Here is a 23,880-nt window from a genome sequence, read left to right on the forward strand (position 1 = left end):
GGAGTAGTTCATCTATCTCTCTATGTGCTTCCATCTGTCGACACAGAGACATTTTCCTCTCCTTTTGAAAAAGTTAAGTAATTCTGCCTCAAAACTGAACTAATTAAAAATGTCACCTTTTTTGTGTGTTTCTAGGGAACTATGGTGAAAGTGGGATGGGGGCGTTCAAGGACATGGCAGCCAAGGAGGGCATCTGTATCGCCCACTCTGGTAAGAGACGCAGGTCAAAAAAACCACAGTGAAGTCAACTGTATGAGTCATAAACATTGTTTAAAATATATTAGATCGGAAAAGGCTTGCTGGAATTTTAGTTAGTAAATAGTTTAGTACTGATTCAAAAGCAATAGAGCAGAAGTGCATTACCCACATAAAGTGCTGCTTAGCATTAGGAAGGGCATTACCATCTCTACTGTGTCGTACACCTAATGCTGTCAACACAAATAGCCTGTTAAACAAAAGTTAAAATTACTTTAAAGTACAGCTTAATTCTAAATAAACAGGAATAGTATTTTTTTTAAAGAAGGTGAGATTGTAAGTCATTGTGTTGTTCATTTTTTAATTTCTTCTAAAATGCTTACATTGTGAGTACCACATGAGAATCACAGAACTGTGTTTCGATTTGTGTGACAGGGAAAATCTGGAGCAATGCCGGAGAGCAGAGCTTTGATCGGCTGCTGGAGAGACTGAGGGCCCATCTGCCTAAGGCCAGAGTAGTGGCATGTTTCTGTGAAGGCATGACTGTCCGAAATATCCTCATGGCTATGAGGCGCCAGGGACTGGTTGGAGAGTTTCTTCTCATCGGCAGGTTAGTGGGGCTAAATATGTACTCTATAACATGCAACTCCTCTGTGTTTTTGGTACTGGAGGTTTCAATTTGTGCGGTTTGTATGAAAATAAAAGCCTTAGGCCACAATGCAAGCTCAAATGAGAGTGATATTGTTTTTCATAGGCCTTTTAGGTTTATTTGCATTCACAAACTAACCAGTAGGCTGATGAGGAATTTGTGAAAGAACTACAGGAAGGCTTAAAAAAGTATCTGTTTTCAGTCAGCAGAGTAGCCAATGGGTTTGCAGATTGCAGTGTTATTAAATCAATTAAAAAACATTAGCTGGAAAATAATGAAAAAAATCTGTCCTTACAAGGCAGATGCTGTGGCTTAGTGCTCTTCTCTAAACTAACCCTCTCAGTCTTTGAGAATTGCAGACACAGCTATTTAGTTGATCAGTCGATAACTGGATCAATGTTTATTTAAACATTTTGTTAAAAATAATATTTTAAGCACTTCTTTCTGGAAAAATGCTTAAAGTCTGTTTTTCATGAATTTGTTTCGTCTGCTGGTAAAAGAAGACATTTAGTGATTTCATGTTGCACTGTTGGATGGTTTTGAGATGGTTTTTGCATGTTTGGAGGTCAACTGACTGATGTAACTGAAACTAAAAAAAATAATCAGAAATGTAAGTGTCAATAACAACCATTATAGCCACACTTATGAACATTTAATAAGAACCCATCTGGTAAATATATACTTTCAGCTAGTCTCTGCTCTGTTTTTTGTTTTTGTTTTTTTGCATAAAATGTCCATGCTGCTGATGAATAGACTTCAAAGCCCAGTCTGTGCTTCAAAGTAGCTGGTTTTTGACTAGCAGTGCTGCACACATCCCCAGCTGGTTGTGACTGATTGAACTGTATTTGTTGGATATATCTATAATAATAATATTAATAATGATAATAATAATAATAAATGAATGTGTCTTTTGCAAACATAAGCTTAATGGACACACCAATTGCTGTAAACGGCTGAGCTGAGTTGGACAGATAAAGACTTCGTTATAAAATTCTAGAAACTGAAATAAAAACTGATGCATTTCATAAATGGAGATCTGTCTCTGCCACAGACGGGGGTGAAGGCTGCAGGAAATGATTAGATAATGTAACAATCATTTTCTAAGTCTTGTTTGAGGTATTCCTTAGAAAAGCTGCCTTAATTTTTAAATAAAATAATATCCGCAGTTAATAATGAATGAACGGACAAACTCAAAAAGCCAGTTTATGGAAAAGCTACATTTTTTGCATCAGGAGTGGTGATAAACACTCAGTATTACAACTAGAGACATTGTCGTGGTAGAGTATGCACTAACATTTGGTTATATGAGGTCGTTTTCACATAAAGCTCCATTTCTGTGTGGATGAATTGATATGCAGAAAGAAAAACTTTCCAAATCAACAGTTTTTACCTACATCTGTGTATATATGTGTGTGTGTGTGTGCGTGTGTGTGTGTGTGTGTGTGTGTGGCTACATACGTCTGTATGAAAGTTGCTTCTAAGCCTCTCGAGTTACGGTTGCCATGCCAACTGTTGATTAACATAAGATGAATAATGATTTTAGCACCTATGCCAGCCAGCATGCGAAGAGGAAAAACAATAGCTTTTTGCATATACTGGAAACAACATGATGGGATTGCCTTTAAAATGGCACAAGTGTGACTGGTTCCAATTCTGTTCTACTTTCCCCCCCAGTGATCTCTGCTGTTTCACTAAATCATCATGCCCTGCATCATATTTGTTGTCATCACCACCTTGATGCTCATTACCATCTTACTCATCATCATCATTATCCTCCTCATCAACATCATCATCATCATCATCGCTGTCTATATGAGGTAAAGTCTACTGTAATCAGTCTGCAATTAGAGATTGAAGTGAGAGAGAGAGAACGATCATGAAGTAGGCAGACATTTTCTGTCCTCACAGAATTAAAGGACTTAATCAGTCGTAACTTTGATGCACTGTCAGGGGAGAAGTTCTTTGTTAGGTCTGACTATGTATGATATAAAGAGTTTAATGGATAATTTCAACAGAACCTCCAGGGGAAAAAATAAAATTAACAGTGACAAAAGGCCTCATTCACAAACTGTGCATGTGAACGTTTTACATACAAATTTGTGATTGATCCATGTTTCCTTGCCTGAATTTGGTCACACTCTGCTGGATATCATGAGTATTCACAAATGATAAAGTCAAGCTGATTCACGAAAAAGGCCTGAATTAAACCACCTTGTTACTAGTGCATTAAATAACAATGAAAATGACCCATTAATCCTAGCGGGATGTTGTGATTGTGACTATAAGGTTTTGACAAATACCTGCTTACTGATGTTTGTCCAGTAACTGAAGAGATTCTGTTGTTTTTTTCCTGCATTGCGTTCTTTTTTCCTCATCTGTTTAAGTTTACTTTGATTCTTTTGTTTGGACTTGATTCACTGACATACAAATGGTGGTAAGAAGAAAATCATCTGGTGTGCACATGTCACAAATTTGCAGGTATTTTATGTACAAAAAACATATTTCTTTCCACATTAGTGAATGAGACCCATCAATTGCAATGCATAATGAAGTGTAGGAAAAAAGTCAGCTGTGGGACATCACTATGGTGTCACAATTACATCGTCGTCATCTCCGTTTTAGTAACGAAAATAGAAGAGTTATTCTTCACTCAGCAGAAGTTATCAGGACTAAAAATCAGCCAGTCTGTTTTGATTTGGTCAATTAATTAAAAACCAGCTTTCCTTAGGAATCACTATCATAAATGAACTGTAGTTGTAAATTGGAGATGGTCACGGGTGGGCGCCCTGCTAACTGGAGGTCTGTGAAAGGAGCTTCTGATTAATCCAGTTGGGGAGACAGGTGTATAATGCAGGATAATTAGATTACCGCAGAATCACAAAGATGATGATAAAGCAGGTTTATGGAGGGCAAATGAGCATGGAATACCACAAGATCTCTGGATCTCCAGGGTCCATATTTATACTGTTTAAATAAGCCAAGTGCCACATGAAATACAAGCATTTAATCTGAGTAAATTGGTGGTCTGTAATTTATCCCTCACTGTGCCCTTCACATTTTAAGACTATTCTACATCTAGGCTCGGCTCCTACATTAACAGTGTAACAGTGTTGCACGTAACATTGTATTTGTTACAAACTCCTCAGTTCTGTAGTTTTGCAACAACTTGAAATTTAGATTTTGCCGATTTTATGAACCCTCAATGGTTGCTTTGTTTAAGTGCTTTTCTGATTTTATATTTTTTATCTTCTTCCCTCTTGAAATAATCTTAACACCCAAATCAGGTCCTGGGGCTCACTATCACATCGCAAGAAAACTAATGTCTTACACACATACACCATAGGCAGCATAATGTAGACCCAGAGATTCTCCTTCCTGCATCTGAATATGTTTATTGCTTCTCTTCTATAATTCCTTATGGTGCCAGAGGGCTACAAGCCCATTAATGAATAGCTGGGCTGAGATAAATATCTATATCCACACGGGACACGTAGATACCCCCACACACTCAGTGCAATAACATAAATGCAGGTTCTGTCATAGCATCAGTTTTTCTCTCTGTCAACTTAGTAGCCTCCTATTTGTCTTCAAGTGAAACACCATCTTCTTTATGAAGTCTGATGAAGTCTTTTTAGTGACAGCGAGAGATAAATCAGTTTCAGCCGCCACTTTAGTGAGATTTTCTGCATTTTATGGTCGGCTATTATACTTTGATATGTCTCCTGCTCAAGCACTGCTTCTCAGTTACCTGTTACGCCGCATTTCAGGGAAGTGTTAGTAACAATGTGCACATTATTTCTCACAAAGTAAATGTATTAAAACAGATAGAGAACATTGGTTAGAAAGTAAAAAATGCAAATGCTTCAACTACAAAATGTGTTTAAAACCAGTAGATGGAAATTTTTGAAGGCTTGCGGTGCTGCAGGGAATTACTGTGTCAGCCAACGTGTAACCAGTGCTGGTTTGTCTGTATTTCCATAAGAGGCAGACTCTCTGACTCTGCTGAAGAGACTCATATACTGCTGAATGAATTGAAAGTGAATAGTTTGAATCAAAAAGTCAAAAAGCAGAGTCTCTCTGGAGATCATCCCGCATGAGTCTGCACCCCTTCTGCCTGCTGTTGCCATGGAAATATCCCCAGCCATATTTGGATGAATCCAGCATAGCAGCTGGGGTGATATGTGGCGCAGGCGCATGTGTTTATGTGAATGGCTATGTGATTGCGTGGGTGCATCTATATATGTGTGTGTGTTTTGTGTGTGTGTTTGACTGTCAGTAAATGTGTTTGTATTCTGAGGTTTTCTGTGGCCTGACATCATCTCTGTTGGATGAAGGGCTTATATATATGTATTTATGGCTAATTTAGTTAATTTCTTACACACAATGCTTTGACTTCCATACATCTTTTGTCCAGATCTGTCCCCACAGGTCTAAATACTCTTTCTCCTTTCTTATCATCTCTCCATTCACTTATGACTCTATCTTGTCATCTCTCGCTCTCTGCTGCTTTCTTTTCTTCCCATGTATCCAGCTGCTTGCATTTTTCAGAGATTAACAGCGTGATGTATACCTGTCAAGCACAGCATTGTAACCACCTGCCCAATATTGTGTACCTCCCACTAGAGAACAACACTGACAGTGGTATCCTTTGATATCCAGCACCAGGATGTTGTGAGAGGCGTGCATGGTCTGCAGTCAGGTTTAGTTGGGTGCTGCATGGCGCTGGTAACACCAGGACCCAAGCTTTCAAAGCAGAACATTGCTTTGTAACAACATGATCAACTATAAAAAGGTTTCAGTGATTTTTATGTTGTGGCTTATCAGTGCATGGAGGCCCTGCAGTGTCGCACTTCACACCCCAGCTGTGGGTTAAGGCCCAACATGCCTGTGTTTTAGACTGAGAGAAATTGGAGAAAAAAAAATCTCATGGTAAAACGTTTGAGTGACTCAAAGCAGCCTGCCTTCAGAATTGGTTTTTAGTGGGTTGTGCACCTGTATAGTCATGAGATGAGGCCAAAGACATAGTGAGGGCAGAGAAAGAAATCAGACCGAGGAGGGGAAGAAGTAATTCAGAAAGAAGAAGGGAGACTGTGATTGAAGAGAGGAGAGATTAGCAGATCAGGGCAGAGAGCAGACAGTGTGTGTGTCACATTCGCATATCAGGGTATAAAAGATTTGTTGTCGCACATAAGAAGCAAACCTCTCAGTAGGAATGTAATTTACGCATCACTGCTGCGCTTTGGATACATCCGCACACATTTACATGTGGACACCCGCAGGTGCTGATCCTCACACTCATACCGTACAAGTGCAGGTTTCAGTCTGTTAGTGGTCATGGAGCTGTGTAATGTTTTCTAGTATCATGTTAATTAACCCTTGATTAAAACAAGAGCCGTTTCATGTAATTTAATTGGCGAAATGATAGAAATGAATTCTGCTGTTTCTTTTTAAAGCTTTGCAATAAAAGACGGATGACAATTAGGCACGAGGGAATATGTCGTAATGAATGATCGAAGGATGAAAATGGGGAGAGGGAGAGAAAGAGGGACCTTTTGTTTTTTCGTGTGATTATGCGTCGTTAGTGTTTATTTTCCTCCGCTGCGTGTAAATGTGCATGCGTGCAGCTGCGTGTGACAGTGAGTGATCTCAGTGTGGTGTACTGACGGTTTCCAGAGGTTCACTGATAGATGCATTTTAACTGAATATAACCCAGTGTAAACTGTTGGCATGGGTGCAAATTGGATTTAAAAATTTAACACTGGAAAGCTGTGCTAATGACTCAACATTCGAGGCATCAGGAGCATCTAGCTTTGAATTAATCTCTATCAGACACTTTTAATTAAAAAAATAAACTGTTCCTTGGAGCAGTGAAGAAGTCCATCTGTATAGGGCTGCTCAATTAATCGAATTTTAATCACGATTATGATCTGGGCTTTCAACGATCATTAAAAATGACTGAGCCGATTATTAGCCCCTCCCTCATTTATCCGCGACACCTTAAAGGCCGGTCCGTGAAAATATTGTCGGGCATAAACCGTCCGTGGCGCAAAAAAGGGTGGAGACCGCTGATTAAGAGGACCCGAGGGAAGCTCAGAAAGCTAAGCAGAAGTTATTTGGAGAGTGACTGCTGTTGGTTGAAAAGAGTTAAAAAAAAAAAAAAACTTCAGTGGTGTTGCACACTATTTTATATTATTTTTTTAAAGTCATTGTTAACCCTTTAAAGCCGGTCAGAGCAGCACGCTCCGTTTTGCGTAACTATTTTTAAATCCCTGTAGAACCTGAACCGTGTAAGCTAGCGCAATAATTTGTTTTGCATATGAAACCGGAGGAGTTGTACTTACATCTGATGCCATCAGCTTGTCCTCGGTCACGGTTTCCTTCCACATATAGCTTTGCAAAAACTGCATAAAAAGCGCTTGCAGGAACAAAAGCATAATATTCCAGAAACACGCTTTGCCGTTCCTATCAGCTGTTCGTAACACTTCCCACAGTGAAATGATGCACATGCTGTTTTCTTTGCAAATTTGCATCATAGGATTGTTTTTTGTTTTTCCTGCAGTATATAAAAATTGCTGTATCTCCAAAATAAAACTATGAAGACACTCAAAATAAATTTCCTGTGGTGGGAAACTATTTTTTGCAACTTTATTGTATTTAAAGTTTTGAGGGATAAACCTCTTAAATTTCTCCAAGTAGAAATATATGTAAACAAAACAAAAGCGATTTTCAATTTTTTTTGTAGTTTATTGCACTTTTTTGCAATTTATGTAATTACTATGCACTTAATGCATACATATTATTAAAATATGAGCTATAACAGTTGTATTGATGTATAGCAACTTGAAATGCTCCCACAAATGGCACTACAGCATGTAAAAAAAATAAATAAAAATAATATAAGCTCTGGTGGACTTGGTTCTATAGTAGGTCTTAAAGGGTTAAATAAATATCGTCAAATAATCGTGATCTCAATTTCAGTGAAAATAATCGTGATTATCATTTTTGCCATAATCGAGCAGCCCTACATCTGTATATGAAATGTGAATCTTTAACCAGTGCTCTAATTTCAGTCATTTGAATTTGCAGAAAACACTAAAAACTTGTCTGTAGAGAGCTGAGGCCTGGTTCTCTCTTCCATTAATTTGTTATTTTATGCAGTTTGTTCTTGCTGAACATTCAGTTCAATAGGTTTTCTTAAAAAAAAACAAAAAATCTGTGCATACAGTAATGTGTAAAAGTCTTGAGCCACCTTTCATTTCTTTATATTTTGCTAGGAAAACGAGAAATGGTTGCAGTGATTCATTGAAATACAGTAGATAAAGCAAAATAGAGATGTGGAATTCTAATGAGCTTGAAAGTCAATATTTGGTATGAACTTTTGTTAGACTTGGGAACATGGCGTTGTTTTTGTAGCCATTTTTCTAGTTTTAAGGTTTTAAAAGTGGCAGTTTTGATTTTCGTAAACGAGACGCTCTCATGACTCATGGAGTGACGCTACTGACCAGCCAATCGGTGGCATGCAGTCTGATGACATCACATTTTAGAACCCGCTCAGATCGCTTGGAACTCCGAGGAATTAAAAAAGTACCTGCTACCAGGTGGCTGAAAACTGTGGCAAAACATGCCGGGTCAATCTGAGTAGATAGTAATGGAAAAGGGGATACGAAGATCCCAGATTGTTTCCATAATGTTGAGGTTTGGGCTCTGTGAAGGTCAATCCATGACTGATAGTGATAGAAATTAAACTGCTGTCAATCAGATGCTTTCCAGATAGTACTGCATAGTGGTTTAAAATCTGATGGTATTTTTCTGTGTTCATAATTCCATGAAATTTGACAAGATTCCCAACACCATTGGTTGAAAGACCCATCTTGTTTTACAGATGACTGTAGAAATCCACTGTTGTACCTTTCTTCTGACCTCCTCTGTACTTACTGAGCGATCGTGGCGAGTTGGCAGTTCGTCTTGTAATCGGAAGGTTGCCGGTTCGAGCCCCGGCTCTGACAGTCTCGGTTGTTGTGTCCTTGGGCAAGACACTTCACCTGTTGCCTACTGGTGGTGGTCAGAGGGCCCGGTGGAACCAGTGTCCAACAGCCTTGCCTCTGTCAGTGCGCCCCAGGGCAGCTGTGGCTACAATGTAGCTTTCCATCACCAGTGTGTGAATGGGTGGATGACTGAATGTAGTGTGAAGTGCTTTGGGGTCCTTAGGGACTAAGTAAAGTGCTAGATGCATTTTCTGTCCAGTTCTCGTGTAATGTGGCATAACTCAGTCTTTTCTCCCTGTTTCCCTTCCTTAAGAATGGCTTCTTGACAGCCACCCTTCCACTGAGAAGAAGTGGGAACAAATGAGGTGTTTTTGCAACAGGCTGCTAATAACAAACCTAAAGATATTATTTAATTTTTTTCCTCAGTTGTTTGTTATGTGCAGACATAACCCTGCTTCACCCCTCATGTCAGGTGCCTATTGTATTAAGAAAAAACTGCTGTCTTTGTGGCTTAACAAACTTTTACATTAACAGTAGCTAGCAATGGTTCAGGTCTAGCTAACAGGTATTCCTTTAATACCGCTTAAAAAAGGAATAACAACAATAATCCACACAGCTTGTTATTGGACAAATATGCACATTTGTAGAAACATCCTTCACGATATTTGAATTTTTTAAACAAGCACCCTGTTTTCATCACTGTTCCTGACATTCTTTTGTTGTACCACATCAAAAGTTTCCTTGTGAATTTGACAATGGAAGAAATTCACAAAGCAAAGAGCCTTGGATCTTTTCATTCAGTGGTGTCAAAAATGTCAACTACATATCAAAGAGCTCTGGCAGAAGGTGTATGACTTCACTTTATAAACTCCAATAAAACTCTGCCTTAGCTTCCATTTTCTGTTGTCAGTTTGGGTGAAGTCCGCTAAGACAGCCGATCAAAAGGCTGTTGCATGAAACTACCCGACATCACAGAATTCTTTATTCAGCTCACACACTGTTCCCTGTCTTTATCTGTCTGTCTCTACCTGCTTCTTCCCTTGGCCGACTTGCTTCCTTCCCTCTTTGTCATGCTCCTCACTTTTTGACACTTTCTTTGTGCCCTGCTTTTATATTCTCTGTCTGGGTCTTTCTCATGAATGAATTTTGTGAGTTGAGTAGAAACACTTAAAGCCATATCAGGGACAGCAGCTTCATTGTTGTTCAGTATGACGCTTGAAATTGAAAACCTGCCATTCTAGGGACATTTTGCAGCCACAGACACACCCAGCCTATTTGCAGTTATTCGGCTGTGATGCAGGGTGATGCTTCTACAAAAACAAACTTGACAAGACTGAATTTTTACTCGTGAACTAATTCTGATTAGTGACAATCTACACTTTCTGCTTTTACCATTTCACCCACTGAAAATTACAGTCTGCACCTGCTAAAATCGAAAGCTGTCTGAAGACTTTGCACATCGCTAATAACAGGAAAAAACAGAAATTTACCACACTAGCTGATTTTCCAGCCAATGTGTCAAAACAGGTTAATTTACTTCTGCATACATTTTCATACTAACATTCAAATGTACAAAATTCTTGAAGTGTATAGCACAGGTGTCTCCAACAGAAAGAGAGAAAATATAGTGACATACCCTGAACGCACAACGTGTCTAACCTTGATGCAGGTGGACTAAACCAGCGGAAGACCACACCAAGTGCCCTTCCTATCAGTTAGAGGAATTGGATTAATTCAATAATGCAGACTATAATTCACACGGTCTCACCAAAATTAGACAATAGAAGATTGGAAAAATGTTGTCCTATCTGATGAGACTAAATTTCTGCTGCAGCATTCAGATGGTATGGTCAAAATGTGGTGTAAACAACATTAAAGCAGGTATCCATGCTGCGTTGTATGAACAGTTCAGGCTGCTGGTGGTTTAATTGTTTGGGGGTTTCTTGGCACCTTTTGGCCTGGTCTGTTCCAGCTAAGCATTGTTCAAACACCACAGCTATACAAGCAAATTTCTGGGGACCTTGTTGAATCTATGCCAAGAAGAATTAAATCAGTCCTGATTATAAAAGGTGGTCCAACCCAGTACCAGCAAGGTGTAACTAATAAAGTGTCCAGTGAGAATAAACTAATCAGAAATAAGAGCAAGACTAAAACCACAAAAACCCTTTAAAGGATCCCCAAGAGAGAAGAGGAAGTGAAAGAGGAAAAAGACCAAAGGAAGCAGCTTTTAGAATAGAATAGAATAGAATAGAATTCAACTTTATTGTCATTGCACATGTCACAGGTACAGGGCAACGAAATGCAGTTTGCATCCATCCATGATGGATCCATGCTTTAGCCATGATATAGATATATTACAATATATATTAGCAATAATATAGATATTGCAGAAATGGGTCTATTATGGTATGTTATAATGTACACAGTATGAAGTATGTTATGAATATTCTATAACTATAAGTATGTACAGGCTATGAACAGGATAAAAATATGAAAAACTATACAGAAATCTGAGATATACTGCTATACAAAAATGTGAACTATGCAAGTTATAAACAGTTGTAGGATTAAAAATTATTGTATGTACAGAATGATTATTTACACAGAGCTATACAGTAGTGCAGTTAAGATAAGTGAGATATGTGGATAATTTCTACAGAGGCTATATAAAGTGCTAGTGGTTGTGAGTGGTAGTTCAGTCCATGTTATTATTGTGTGTTTGAGGGTACAGTTGTCCATTGTGTGTGTAGGTGGTTGTGGGTGTGTGTATGGTGGGTGTGTGTATGTTCAGTCCATGTGTTAACGTGGGTCAGATGTCAGGAGGCAGAGTTCAGGAGTCTGACAGCTGTGGGGAAGAAGCTGTTCCGGTACCTGGTGGTCTTAGTCCGGAGGCTCCTGTAGCGCCTCCCAGAGGGCAGGAGGGTGAAGACTCCATGTGATGGGTGACTGGGGTCTCTGATGATTTTCCCAGCCCTTTTCAGACACCGCTTCCTGTAGATGTCCTTTATGGCAGGAAGTGGTGCTCCGGCGATGCGCTGGGCAGTTTTCACGACCCTCTGCAACGCCTTCCGCTCCGAGGCAGAGCAGTTCCCGTAACAGACTGTTATACAGTTGGTCAGGATGCTCTCGATGGTGCAGCGATAGAAGTTCACCAGGATGTCTGAGGACAGGTGGTTCTTCCTCAGAGTCCTCAAGAAGAAGAGGCGCTGGTGAGCCTTCTTGATCAGCTTGGAGCAGTTGGTCGTCCAGATGAGATCCTCGGAGATGTGGACTCCCAGGAACTTGAAGCTGCTCACACGCTCCACAGCCGTCCCCTTAATGTGGATGGGTGGATGTGGGCCAGCATTCCTCCTGTAGTCCATGATGAGCTCCTTAGTCTTCTCAGTGTTAAGCAGCAGGTTGTTTGTGTCGCACCACTCAGCCAGACGATCCACCTCCTCCGTGTAGGCGGCCTCATCGTTGTCACTGATGAGGCCAATCACCGTGGTATCATCTGCAAACTTAATGATGGTGTTGGAACCATCAGCAGGTCTGCAGTCGTGGGTGAAGAGGGAGTAGAGGAAAGGGCTCATCACACAGCCTTGTGGTACACCGGTGTTTATTGTGATTGTAGATGAGCAGCGGTTATTCAGCCGGACAGGTTGGGGGCGGTTGGTCAGGTTTTATTCATTTGTGGTAATAATCCATAAACATAAACCACATATTTAATGCATTAATTTAAAAATAGTAGTCTCTGACATTTCATCCAATTTAAAAGATACATAAGAGCGTGTTATGGGATTTGAGTAGAACATGGCAGCAGTTCTTCGTGGCAGTGTGACGGTATGAGGGATTAACATAATAGCAACTTGTTATTACCAGTAATAAAGAATTGAGTATCTGTGACTTTTGCATATGTTTCAGTTTTAGTGCAGCATTCATAGGCATTGGTGCTATTGGCACAGCTGTTATTGTGCTCACTCCCTTCAGGTCAGAGCCTGCAGTTAGATTTTAATTGTGAATTCTTCTTGATGTGATGTCGAGTTTGCTGAAATAGCATTACATCATGCATCACCAAAACCTGGTGCTACGTCTAATGCTGCACTGACCTTGTACCAGTGGTCCATGGCAATTTAGCAGTAGGTTATTTTTAGCAACAGAATTTACGGTGGCCCCTAGAGACAAAGCACGTACAAACTCCAAAACACTTACAAATTCCAAATAGCACGCACAAACTCCAAAACACGTACAAAATCCAAAACACATGCAAACTCCAAAACACGTACAAAATCCAAAACACGTGCAAAATCCAAAACACGTGCAAGCTCCAAAACACGTACAAAATCCAAAACAAGTGCAAAATCCAAAACACGTGCAAAATCCAAAACACGTGCAAAATACAAAACACTTACAAAATACAAAACACGTACAAAATACAAAACACGTACAAAATCCAAAACACATGCAAACTCCAAAACACGTACAAAATCCAAAACACGTGCAAGCTCCAAAACACTTACAAAATCCAAAACACGTGCAAAATCCAAAACACATGCAAAATACAAAACACTTGCAAAATTGTTTTGGATTTGGGGTCTGCAGCCTTAAAGGCCGCATTTTAAGGCCGATTATGTCACAGCGACGCGACGAAGACTGTCCCAATTCAAAGGCTGCTCTACATGCGGCCCTCAAATGCGTCCTTAATTTCCCTGAATTTTAAGGATGGGTCGGTGTAGCCTTCATGGCCCAACATATCCCAGACTTCATAGCTCGGCGGTGGTGTGGATAATTTAAAAAACAGCGGAAGCGGAGCGGACGAAGAGTAAACTTTCAGAAGTAAGTACTGAATATTATGTCACTTATTTATGTGCAAATGTTTTTATAATGAAGAACATTAAACCATTATTGTTGGCCACATGTCGGGAAAGTTATGTGACATTAGTGACGTTTGTACTAACTTGGTTTTAAAGCCTTTACTTCAAAATATTCGCCGTTCAATAGCTGAGCTTAATCTTACAGAGAATGTGATGATTTTATGCATAATTAAAGTCAGTCATGTCAGTCAGCTGACGGTTCACTCGTTAAGCTGAAAGAAAGATGCTTTAATCACAGGAGTCACACTGTACCATCTGGGAATTCTTCTTGTTTAGCACTCGTAATAACACAAACACTAAATCCTCCTTCTCGTGTGCTGTTTGTAGCAGTGTGTACACCTGAGACTTTCACCTGTCTGTCTGTCCTGCACTCGCTCTCTGTTTCTTTCTCTCTGATTGTGGAATAAAAGTATGAACATGTGTTTATAAGTTACACTTGTGTTTGAATCCTGCAGCTTATCACACATTTGATTTCTATGTGTGACAACTGCAAGTGTCCAGTGAGGACAGACTGAGGGACCCACTGCTGCACATCATCTGTGAGGCTTTGCACCCCTGATGATCCACCAGGATAAACTCAGCAGTGTGTGAGGAAGAGGAGGAGGAAGAGCCAGCAGCAGCTGACAGATGGAGAGAATAGACAGACTGTTCCCTGTTTGTGAAGGACTGCTAAAAAAGTTTAACATAACTAATTGTCTGTCCTGAATCAGTCTTATTAGGTAATGTTCAAATAATTGTATCATTCCAGTGTTTCCAGTGTGGGAGAAAGTACTCAGGACCTTCAAGTTACACACTATGAAAGGAAGCAACAAGTTTAATGTTCAGAAAAATAAAGTATGTATCAGCAGCAGAATGGAGCTAAAAATAAATGTTTGTTTCAGTTCTATGAAGCTTTGAGTATTTTGGATTAGTAGTACTGCTGTGTTTGTTGCATCATATTGCTGTAATTGTTTATATGCTTTATATATTCTGAGGTAAGTTGATCTATAGTGTTACATCATATTCTATCAGGATGTTATGTGTTTGTATACTTTCTGCCCAGTTTGACCCATTTAGCAGAATTCAGCCTGTTTAAGGCTCTGATATCTATTCTGTGTGACTTAAAGCAGTTATGACATGGTCTGATTTTCTCACCCAATAAAGGAATGTTTAATATATCAGTCTACTCTTCATTTTATCAGAAACAGTTATCACAGCTTGTACATTTTCTTTTTACACATGTATGTAAGCATTGAGCCAAATTTAGTAATGCCAACATACTGAAGGAACAACATTTGTCTCTTATATATGATACACCTATATATGCACTGTCAATATACATTTTGAACCAGCTGCAGATGTCAGAGTAACAACTGACGGACCCCCACATAAAGGGCGTTACAGTAGTCCACAGGGGAAGAAATAAAAGCATGGGTCACGGTTTCAAAGTGCTGCCTAGGAAGAAAAGATTTCACTCTTGCCAGTCGCCTTAAATGATAAAAATGGACTGGTTCAACTTAAAACCAAGAGCAGTAACAACAGGTTTAAAATAAACTTCCAGGGGTTCCAAATGAAAAGAAGAGGACTCACAGGAGCCACTGGGTCCAAACACCAACAAATCTGTTTTCTTTTCATTCAAATTTAAAAAGTTTAGAGCCAACCAAGCTTTAATGTCATCTAGGCATGTCAAGAGAGGTTTTATTCAGATGCCATCCTTCTGCTTCAGTGGCAAATAAATTTGGCAGTCATTCCTATATACTTGTCTTTGAGTGAAGATTTAAGGTGGTAAGACATGTAAATAACTGCAACTTGAATCTGTTCTGAAGCTCAGTATTTGACACAGAGTTCATGTTCACTGCTGTAATAGCTAATAATGACTAATATAATAACCATAATATTGGCCATATTATATTTACATTACCAAAGTGATATGACTTTAGTCTCATGAACAACATTAGCTAATTGTTATTTACTAGCTAATCTTAAATGACTGTTCAGTACAGAAATGAAGCCCAAAAATCATGTTTTACTGTCCTGTGGTCTCAGCCTCAGATACTTATCAAATCACACAAAGCTCTTGTAGAAACAAACAAACAAGTGAAAAAAATATGTTCTCCTTCATTTCTGTCAAACAAAGTTGTATGACACGTTTCCAGCTATTAGTATCATGGTTGCTAGGCAACCTGGGAAGCACGACGGAGACTAGAGCCCATGTGTTTGCAACAAACTTGCCGTTTATTTTGCAAATCGAGCTCAACACTGCCCCTAGCGTCCTGGAGCACTTCCGTTGTGTTTTGGAATTTGCATGAGTTTTCGAGTTTGCAAGTGTTTTGGAATTTGTACGTGTTTTGGAATTTGTACGTGTTTTGGATTTTGCAAGTGTTTTGGAATTTGTACGTGTTTTGGAATTTGCATGTGTCTTTGAGTTTGCAAGTGTTTTGGGTTTTGCAAGTGTTTTGGAGTTTGTACATGTTTTGGAATTTGCATGTGTTTTTTAGTTTGCAAGTGTTTTGGAGTTTGCATGTGTTTTGGAATTTGTACGTGTTTTGGAATTTGCATGTGTTTTTTTAGTTTGCAAGTGTTTTGGAGTTTGCATGTGTTTTGGAGTTTGCACGTGTTTTGGAGTTTGTACGTGCTTTGTCTCTAGGGGCCACCGTAGGCAACTAAGACATTTGATGGCCAATACATGTGGTTCATTCGCAAAGTTCCCTTTAAGCTGCGACTTTCTGGAGAAAATTAAAAAAACCTTTGGGCGTGGAAAAGAGGCGTCAGCTTATTACAAAATGCTTTTATTAGCTTCTGATTCTAACACACTGTCCCTCAAAAGAACGTGGGAAATGGATTTAAATCTCAACTTTACAGTGGAGGAATGGAATGGCATCCTCAGAAATCTGAAAAAAACGTCACGCGAATTACGTTCAAGATTGGTCCAATTTAAGATTTTAAATAGAGTATACTGGACACCTTCACGGTTGCATAGGGTGGGTCTAGTGACTGATGATGCATGCTGGAAATGCCAGCAAGGAAATGGCACACTTTTACATTTGCTTTGGGGGTGCTCCAAAGTCCAAGATTATTGGATTCATATTCACACTGTAGTAGAGAAGGTTGTAGGTCAAAGGGTCCCATTTATGAACAGTCTTTATGTATTAGGAGACCCTTCAGCTTTGAGTCACTTATCCACTTCTCTTGCTCATTGGGTACAAACGGCGATTATGCTGGGGAGGAAGCTGCTGGTGAAAGAGTGGAAGGCCTCATCGACTCCTACATTCTCTCAGTGGTATATCGCTTTGGGACAAGTGGCAGCTTACGAAAAATTATCATATAGACTGCTAAATAGACTGGACGATTATAATGATAAGTGGGCAAATTACTTTTTACATACAGGTCAGTGACGTATCCGGCTAAAATAGTTAAGCTTGGACTAAATAGGATAGCTGTAATCTGGTCTATGTGGAATGTTGGCATCACTTTTTTTTTTTTTTTTTTGGGGGGGGGGGGATGGAAATATGCATTTATGCTCAATTTGTTCTGCTGTTGTTACTGGGAGTGTCCATTCTGCTAGTTTTTGGGTGTTCTTATGGGGGGGGGGGGGGGGGGGGCTTGGGGTTTTGTTTTATTTATTTTTTTGTTTTTTGGGATGGAAATATGCATTGATGCTCAATTTGTTCTGTTGTTGTTACTGGGAATGTCCATTCTGCTAGTTTTTGGGTGGTTTTTTTTTTTGGGGGGGGGGGGTTGTTTTGTTTTTTGTTTTTTGTGTGGGTTTTTTTTTTTTGTATATTAAAATTTAATAAAGTTTGAGTCATAAAAAACAAATACACACACACACACACACACACACATAGAGCAATACACACAAAATCCTTTTTATGGTTGTTAGAGTAATCCACGCTGGAATCTAACGGGTTTTCCTCTTAGTTTCTTTAATTTCATTTTTGAGATATGTGACTGCTCAGAATATTCATCTAACTATGTGCCTTTTCACTAGGGATGGGTATCGTTTAGGTTTTATCCGATACCGGTGCCAAATCGGTACTTTTGAAACGGTGCCGGTGCTCAAACGGTGCTCAAACCGGTGCTTAAAGAATGGAGAACACAAAATTGGTCCAAAAACCTCTCATGTTCAGCTGGTTTTTGTAAAAAGATAACAATGTTAGCCTTTTCTGCAGCTATGGGGCCTATATGGTATCACTCTTGGCTGGAAGCAGTGCTTAAACAATGGAAAAAACACAAACTTTATCCAAAAACCTCTCATGTTTAGCTGTTTCCCTCTTTTTCTTTGGTCATTTTAGCCTTTTTGGCCAGGGTGAAGGGAGTGTCTGCCATCAAACAAGAGGACAGCCGCATGTAGCTATGATGATGTTTGCTAGTTCACCTTACCTGCATTAATGTAATAACGTGGTTAGCCTACTCAACGTAAATTACACACGAACAACATTAAGCTACTCACGCAGAGAAGAACGGCTGCTGCTGCATCATCATCCTCATCATTTCTGCTACACTGGCAGGGCTAGGGGCCAGGACTCTCCTCTTCGTGTTTTTGGGGAATGTTGCTCCGGGTCCGATAACTGGCAACCCACCCGCAGTAGATGCGCTCGGTGTGAGGTCTCGCAGCAAGCTATCAAATACGGCGCATTTCTTGGCTTTAAAAAAAACCCGCTATTCGTCACCAGGTGTTTCATCGGATTCGAGGTGTTACCTCCTTTGACAGTATCACAGTATCAGCTTAAAGCACTTGTTGCAGGCTGCTGAGTTTGCATATTTTGCTGTGAAGTACAGCCAGACTTTTGACCGCTTCGCCTTGGGCATTTTTAATCTGCAGCTCTGCTCTAAAAGAACGTACGTACCTGGCCCCGCCTACTATCCTCGGAAACGTAAAACGATTGGCTAGAAGTGTATCACAGCTCCGGAAAAAAAAGCACCGAAATAAAGCACCGAAATGTGCGCTGCTTTTCGGTCTGGTTACTACCGTTTATGTCAGAACCGGTGCCATCATGGCACCGGACACCGGTACCCATCCCTACTTTTCACACTTCTTGTCACGATGACACAAATCAACACCAACAAAGATCTCACCGTGTCACAAAAAGCACTAATGTTATCTCTCTGTATTGTTCATTCTCTCATAGTCTTTCATTTCTGCATATTTTTTTTGTTCTCTCAACTTCATTTCCATAATCAGCAGGAACTTTGTAACCTCCTCCTTTCTCTTCCCAGTTCACTTGCCTTTCCATCTATTCATCACACATTTGAAGGGCTATCTGTATAAGAATTACCTTCTATGTCCTGAAGTGCCTGGACAGGAAATTAATTGGCCCTTAATTTAGCTCAGACTCTGAACCAGGCAAAGGTAATTAAGAGAAATCTGAACTGAGATTTCTCTGAGAAATGGCTCCAAACTCTTGGTGAAATGGAATGTACAGAGTAATAAAACAAAATCTAGAGAAAGTGAAGCTGTTTAGTGTTTTGTGTGATATGACATTTCTTTTTTTTTCATGGTTTGTGTGAAGAGAATTTGAACAAATGAGAGCAATTAAAGAAACTGGACTGCATGACTTAATGCAGCTCATCCTTGGTATTTCATGAACTGTTCTCATCTCGCTTTTTATTCAGCTCTATCTCATATGTTTAGTGAAGCAGATGCTTGTATTGATTTACCACATTTGTCAGTTGGTTCCGTTGCCTAATGTGTTAATATGTTACAGCAAGAAATAAGCCATCAGATTAAATGGAACATTAACAGAGAGTGGGCTGCTTTGGCTGAGTAACACATAACTTTTGAAATGGACTCACATCAGCTTCTAATAAGACCACTGAGCTGAAATGGGAAAATTATGAACCAAAGCTCATTTTTTCGCTGAGTATTTGGTAAGCTCGGTATCCTTAACACTGTTTTTTTTTTTTTTTTTTTTGTGGGGGGGGGTCTCATTGTACAGACATCAGATGATGGTATGGCTCTGGGTACAAGGATACAAAGTATACAAAGTATTCTTGGGTGAGATACTGAACTGTGAGTATGTTGGGTGACTAAATGTGAATGAATGTCGTTGATTGTTATGACCTGGTAGCTCCCTGCTCTCTTTGCATTTCTGTTGCTGTTGAGCCATTAGTTACCAACTTAGTTGGACCTCCAATAACAAGAAGGAAGAGGGGGAGGTGAAGCAAAAGTACACAGCAAACCAACAAAATCCCTTTGGGAACACTGTTAGGCAATCTCCAGCCACTTAATGGATAAGCTCTAGGGTTGGGCCATCTTTTCCAATGTCCTATAGTTCCCCTGTGAGATTAATAATAACCTGTACGATTGCTAGTGGGCAGGATCAGAGGCTAACATGCGCTCGTTAAGGCAGCACTATTTGCCCTCCATAATGCATACTGTGTGACCCAAACACACAAAAATAGCACTACTTCTTGTAGTAAATGAAAGGCACACACCAGGATGTCCATTTCCCACTTCTGTCATGAAGACAGGGATGCCTACTTTATTACTGACCATGAGTGGTAAATGGTGTTAAATCACAAAATTGCCTGATTCTCCTTTTTGTTTTTTTTTCTTAAGTGTTATACTGTAGTTATGTGTCATTCTAATACGTCACCTAATCCCGTTTTGTTGAAAAATGGTCTTTCTTTTCCCTCTTTGCCACAAGCTTCACAAACATGCAGTCTTTCGCTGACAAACAAACTCACGAAGTGAGACCAAAAAACCGAGGATAGCAGATCAACATTTTTACCCTGTTGAAACACTTTAACTTCTGATTTAAAATCCTAAGTACTGTAAATGTACGTATGAAGGAGACGGAAAAAATCAGAGAAAATGTGAACTTTACGTGTTGGTTATGGTGGTACGACCAGTGAGATGTATCTAATAATATTGATCATTCATTGCACTTATAGAAAAGCAAGCTAAGCTATGTGTTGGTAAGATAAGATTAGATAAAATAAACCTTTTTTGTCCCACATGTGCAAATTTTTCGGTCATGGCAGAAAGTGGACAGTATAAATTAAGAGCATTAAAAGTTAAGAAAAACCTCCCAATAGGATGGAATAAGATAAAATAGAATGGCATACTATACGAAATAGAGTAAAATACTTTGTTATATCAAGAAAATTGCACTTGGTAATATTGCACATCAGGGAGACAGGGCGAAAGTTACCATTGTGTATAGGTGTGTGTGTGTGTGTGTGTCTGTGTGCATGTCTGTGGTCATCTGTAAAGTCTTTGCTCTAGAGTCTGACAGCAGCTGGAAAGACCTATGAAATCTCTCCATCCCATATCGTTGGTGCCGCTGCCTACTGCCTAGTGATCTCATTGTTGGTGATTCCCAAAGTTGTCCATTGGCACAACTCCGATCAGCTGGCAATATCTGTATCTGCACCTGGCACAGACTGTTTCTCCTGTGTGGTGCTAAGACTGGATCCATTTTGCTGGACTATATAAGGGTTCTGTATTGTATCCTGATGAGCTGCCCATTCAGTGATCATTACTTTCTGAGGGGTTTAATGAACAGTTTTTATACCTGGAACAATTTGGCGCTATAAAATGAAACATGATGATAGATTTAGTTAATAACCTTAGTCTCAATATAGCAATGAACTGTTTTTTTTTGCCTTTTGCTGTAACTGATTGTTATGAAGTAACTGTTGAATACATAATCTAGTGCCTGCAGAATAATAAGACCACTGACGTTCAGCTTTGTTCCCCACAAGCCTCTCTTTCAATATGCATGCCTGCTGAAATTCGACCTGACAAAAGAAAAAGAGCTCCACTTCAATGGACGGGGGAAAAAAGGTGTAGAAAGTGATCAAAAGTGAGGATAGAGAGTGTGAACAGGTTCCTGATGAATAAAGCTCCAGAATTGGACAGGGTTAAAAACTGGTAATCAGTTGGCTTTTTTTTCTAATAGATTGGTGCGTAACAAGGCCCTTTAATGTTTTAGATCAGAAAGTATGTTGCTGGAAGGGGTGAAGAGTGGCCTATTGCCACTCACTTTAATATGTCACTCTGCTTGGATCTAATTATCATTCTGTTTAGAGTGTCACCAATTACTGATAATGTACAGTCCAGTAATGATTAAGACAAGGTTAATCATACCATAATAAAGCAATCGCTATTATCATACATAATCAAGCAATATTTAAAGTGCTCTAAGTCATGAGCCATTACCGTGATCAACAATTACGCTTTTGTTGGCGGTCTTTATGAATGTGTCAGATGATCTGATTGCGCTCAATATCAAGCCTTTGTCAGACAGAAATCTGCAGGTGGTGGCCAGGTTTAGCATCAACCAAAGAGGGGGCCAGATTGCAATAAAGTTTGCAGTCATTACCTATTAAGCAGACTCCGGCAAACACGCGCGCCAGACCCTCATCGCCCATTTGTCTCTGTCTCTTTTGCTTTCCCCTCTCTTCCGGTGAGCTCAGTTCGATGGGTGTGATGTGTGCCGCATCATAGCCCCCGCACAGCTTGTTACCATGGCAACAAAGGAGACAGAAGGCAAGAAAATTATAGAATGGCAGAGACCGAGTGTGTGAAAGAGAACTTTGCAAGAAAGGGATCTGGATGTTTACTTGTGTACTATATATGTGCTTCCATCTGTGTCCAATTACTATAAGGAGAGATCTGACAGGCAAAGGTATGTAGTGTAGGGACAAAGCGACAGCTAACTGAAGACTTGTCCACCTTAAGAATATCAATCTGCTGTAAAAGCTCTAAATAATAATGATCTGCAACTTATTGCTCCAAATTCAGTGAAGCAGTGTGAATGCCATGTCATCAGAAAGTGCAAAAACTGAGACCCCAAAAGCCTGCTTAAATAAAAACTAGCAACTGAGACTGTTGTTACAAATAACACTGTTTTTATTAATACTGTAAACCAAATGCCCAAAGCAATACCGAGTCTAGGACTACACAGTATATGACAATTCTGCAACTACATTTTTATAAACTTCCTTAAGCACAGTGAAACACTATTTAATTATCATTGTAAGCCAATCAGTCATATCCATCACATTTTTTACATGGCAAAAAGTGCAGCTAAACCTCTAAAGAGAATTGCAGGAGATATCAATAAAAACAAATGAAACAATAATGATAGCTTTTAATAATACTAAAAACACACATTTGACAGACACTGACATCTGGAAAAGTGTTAGAAATACATAATTTGCTTCTGCAATCCTCTTTCTACTCCCCCGGAAGTAATCCAGATTCTTATCAATGTAGCACGGCGCTTTTATATGGGAACTGCCATCCTCATTCTCAAGGGAGTCAATTGCTGCCATTTTGTTATAGTGGTGTGTTAGAGATACATACGAAATGGTCTTTGACATCTTTGTGGTTTTGTACCCAATAATGACACCAAGCTCCTATCATCTGGAAGCTTTTTCAGCAGCCTTTGGAATCACACAAGTTAATGTGCTATCTGTGAATCCAAACCAGATATTTTCCTAATCCTTACAAAGTAGTTTTGGTACCTCAACCAAAACCAAACAGTGGGTGAAAGTGGAGGTGAAATGGTGAAAAGTAACCAAAAACAAAGTTAAACAAAGTGCAAAACCAAGCTCCCAAATGCGACATAGATCACAGTAACCTGGCAGAGAAACTCCACTAAATTGCTGCCATTCTGTTTTTTTGTTGCTCTTTAAAGCAGCGCTGTTAGCTCACATTCTCCAGTATTGCCACAGTTGGTGTCTTAAGGCACCAGTGACAAAGGACACCTTTTCTCCAGGACGCCAGCGGCTTTTGACAGAATTGCAGTATTTGACACCCTTGGATAAAAAAGCATTGGCACTAAAAAAGCCAGAGAATGGCCCAGAGGCTAGTTCTCACACAACAGCAACACCAGCACTATACACAAAGAAACTGGCACTGGTCTTAACTTCTAGTTAAGAGTGGCACTTATTCATTTAACTAATAAAAATTCATAAACATGCACAAACACCATGGACATTATCTGGTTTTCTGTAAACTGGCTGCAGAAAAACATTGCTACCCAGAGACCAGACTTCTTAAATATTCATAATTAGGATATGAAGGATAAGCAGTTTACTCTACTCTGTTCAATACAAACAGGGCAGAGACTTAAGTAAACTGTGCACATGGATATCTGCATAAGCATACATACATAAACAATCTATGTTTGTTTGCACACTTACAGTTAGCTATTGATATTTTGCAGACACATGACTGCTAACCATGCAACATTAACATTATTGC

At 39.6% G+C, this 23,880-nt stretch overlaps 1 protein-coding gene across 1 annotated transcript in view; it reads left to right on the forward strand.

Moving 5' to 3' along the window:
* Positions 1 to 710: 710 nt before the first annotated feature.
* Positions 711 to 23,880, forward strand: part of grm5b (glutamate receptor, metabotropic 5b) — a 69,333-nt gene continuing 46,163 nt past the window's right edge. Inside the window, exons 1-2 of the mRNA XM_085429279.1 lie at positions 711 to 805; positions 2,519 to 2,661. Of these exons, the coding sequence (XP_085285405.1) occupies positions 2,546 to 2,661 (116 nt within the window). The 5' untranslated portion in view covers positions 711 to 805; positions 2,519 to 2,545. The remainder of the gene's footprint in view (positions 806 to 2,518; positions 2,662 to 23,880) is intronic.

This window comes from Rhamphochromis longiceps, linkage group LG14 (assembly GCF_057381845.1).
Source record: "Rhamphochromis longiceps isolate RC_006_pf linkage group LG14, R_longiceps_female_GT1.1, whole genome shotgun sequence".
In the NCBI taxonomy this organism is placed as follows: domain Eukaryota; kingdom Metazoa; phylum Chordata; class Actinopteri; order Cichliformes; family Cichlidae; genus Rhamphochromis; species Rhamphochromis longiceps.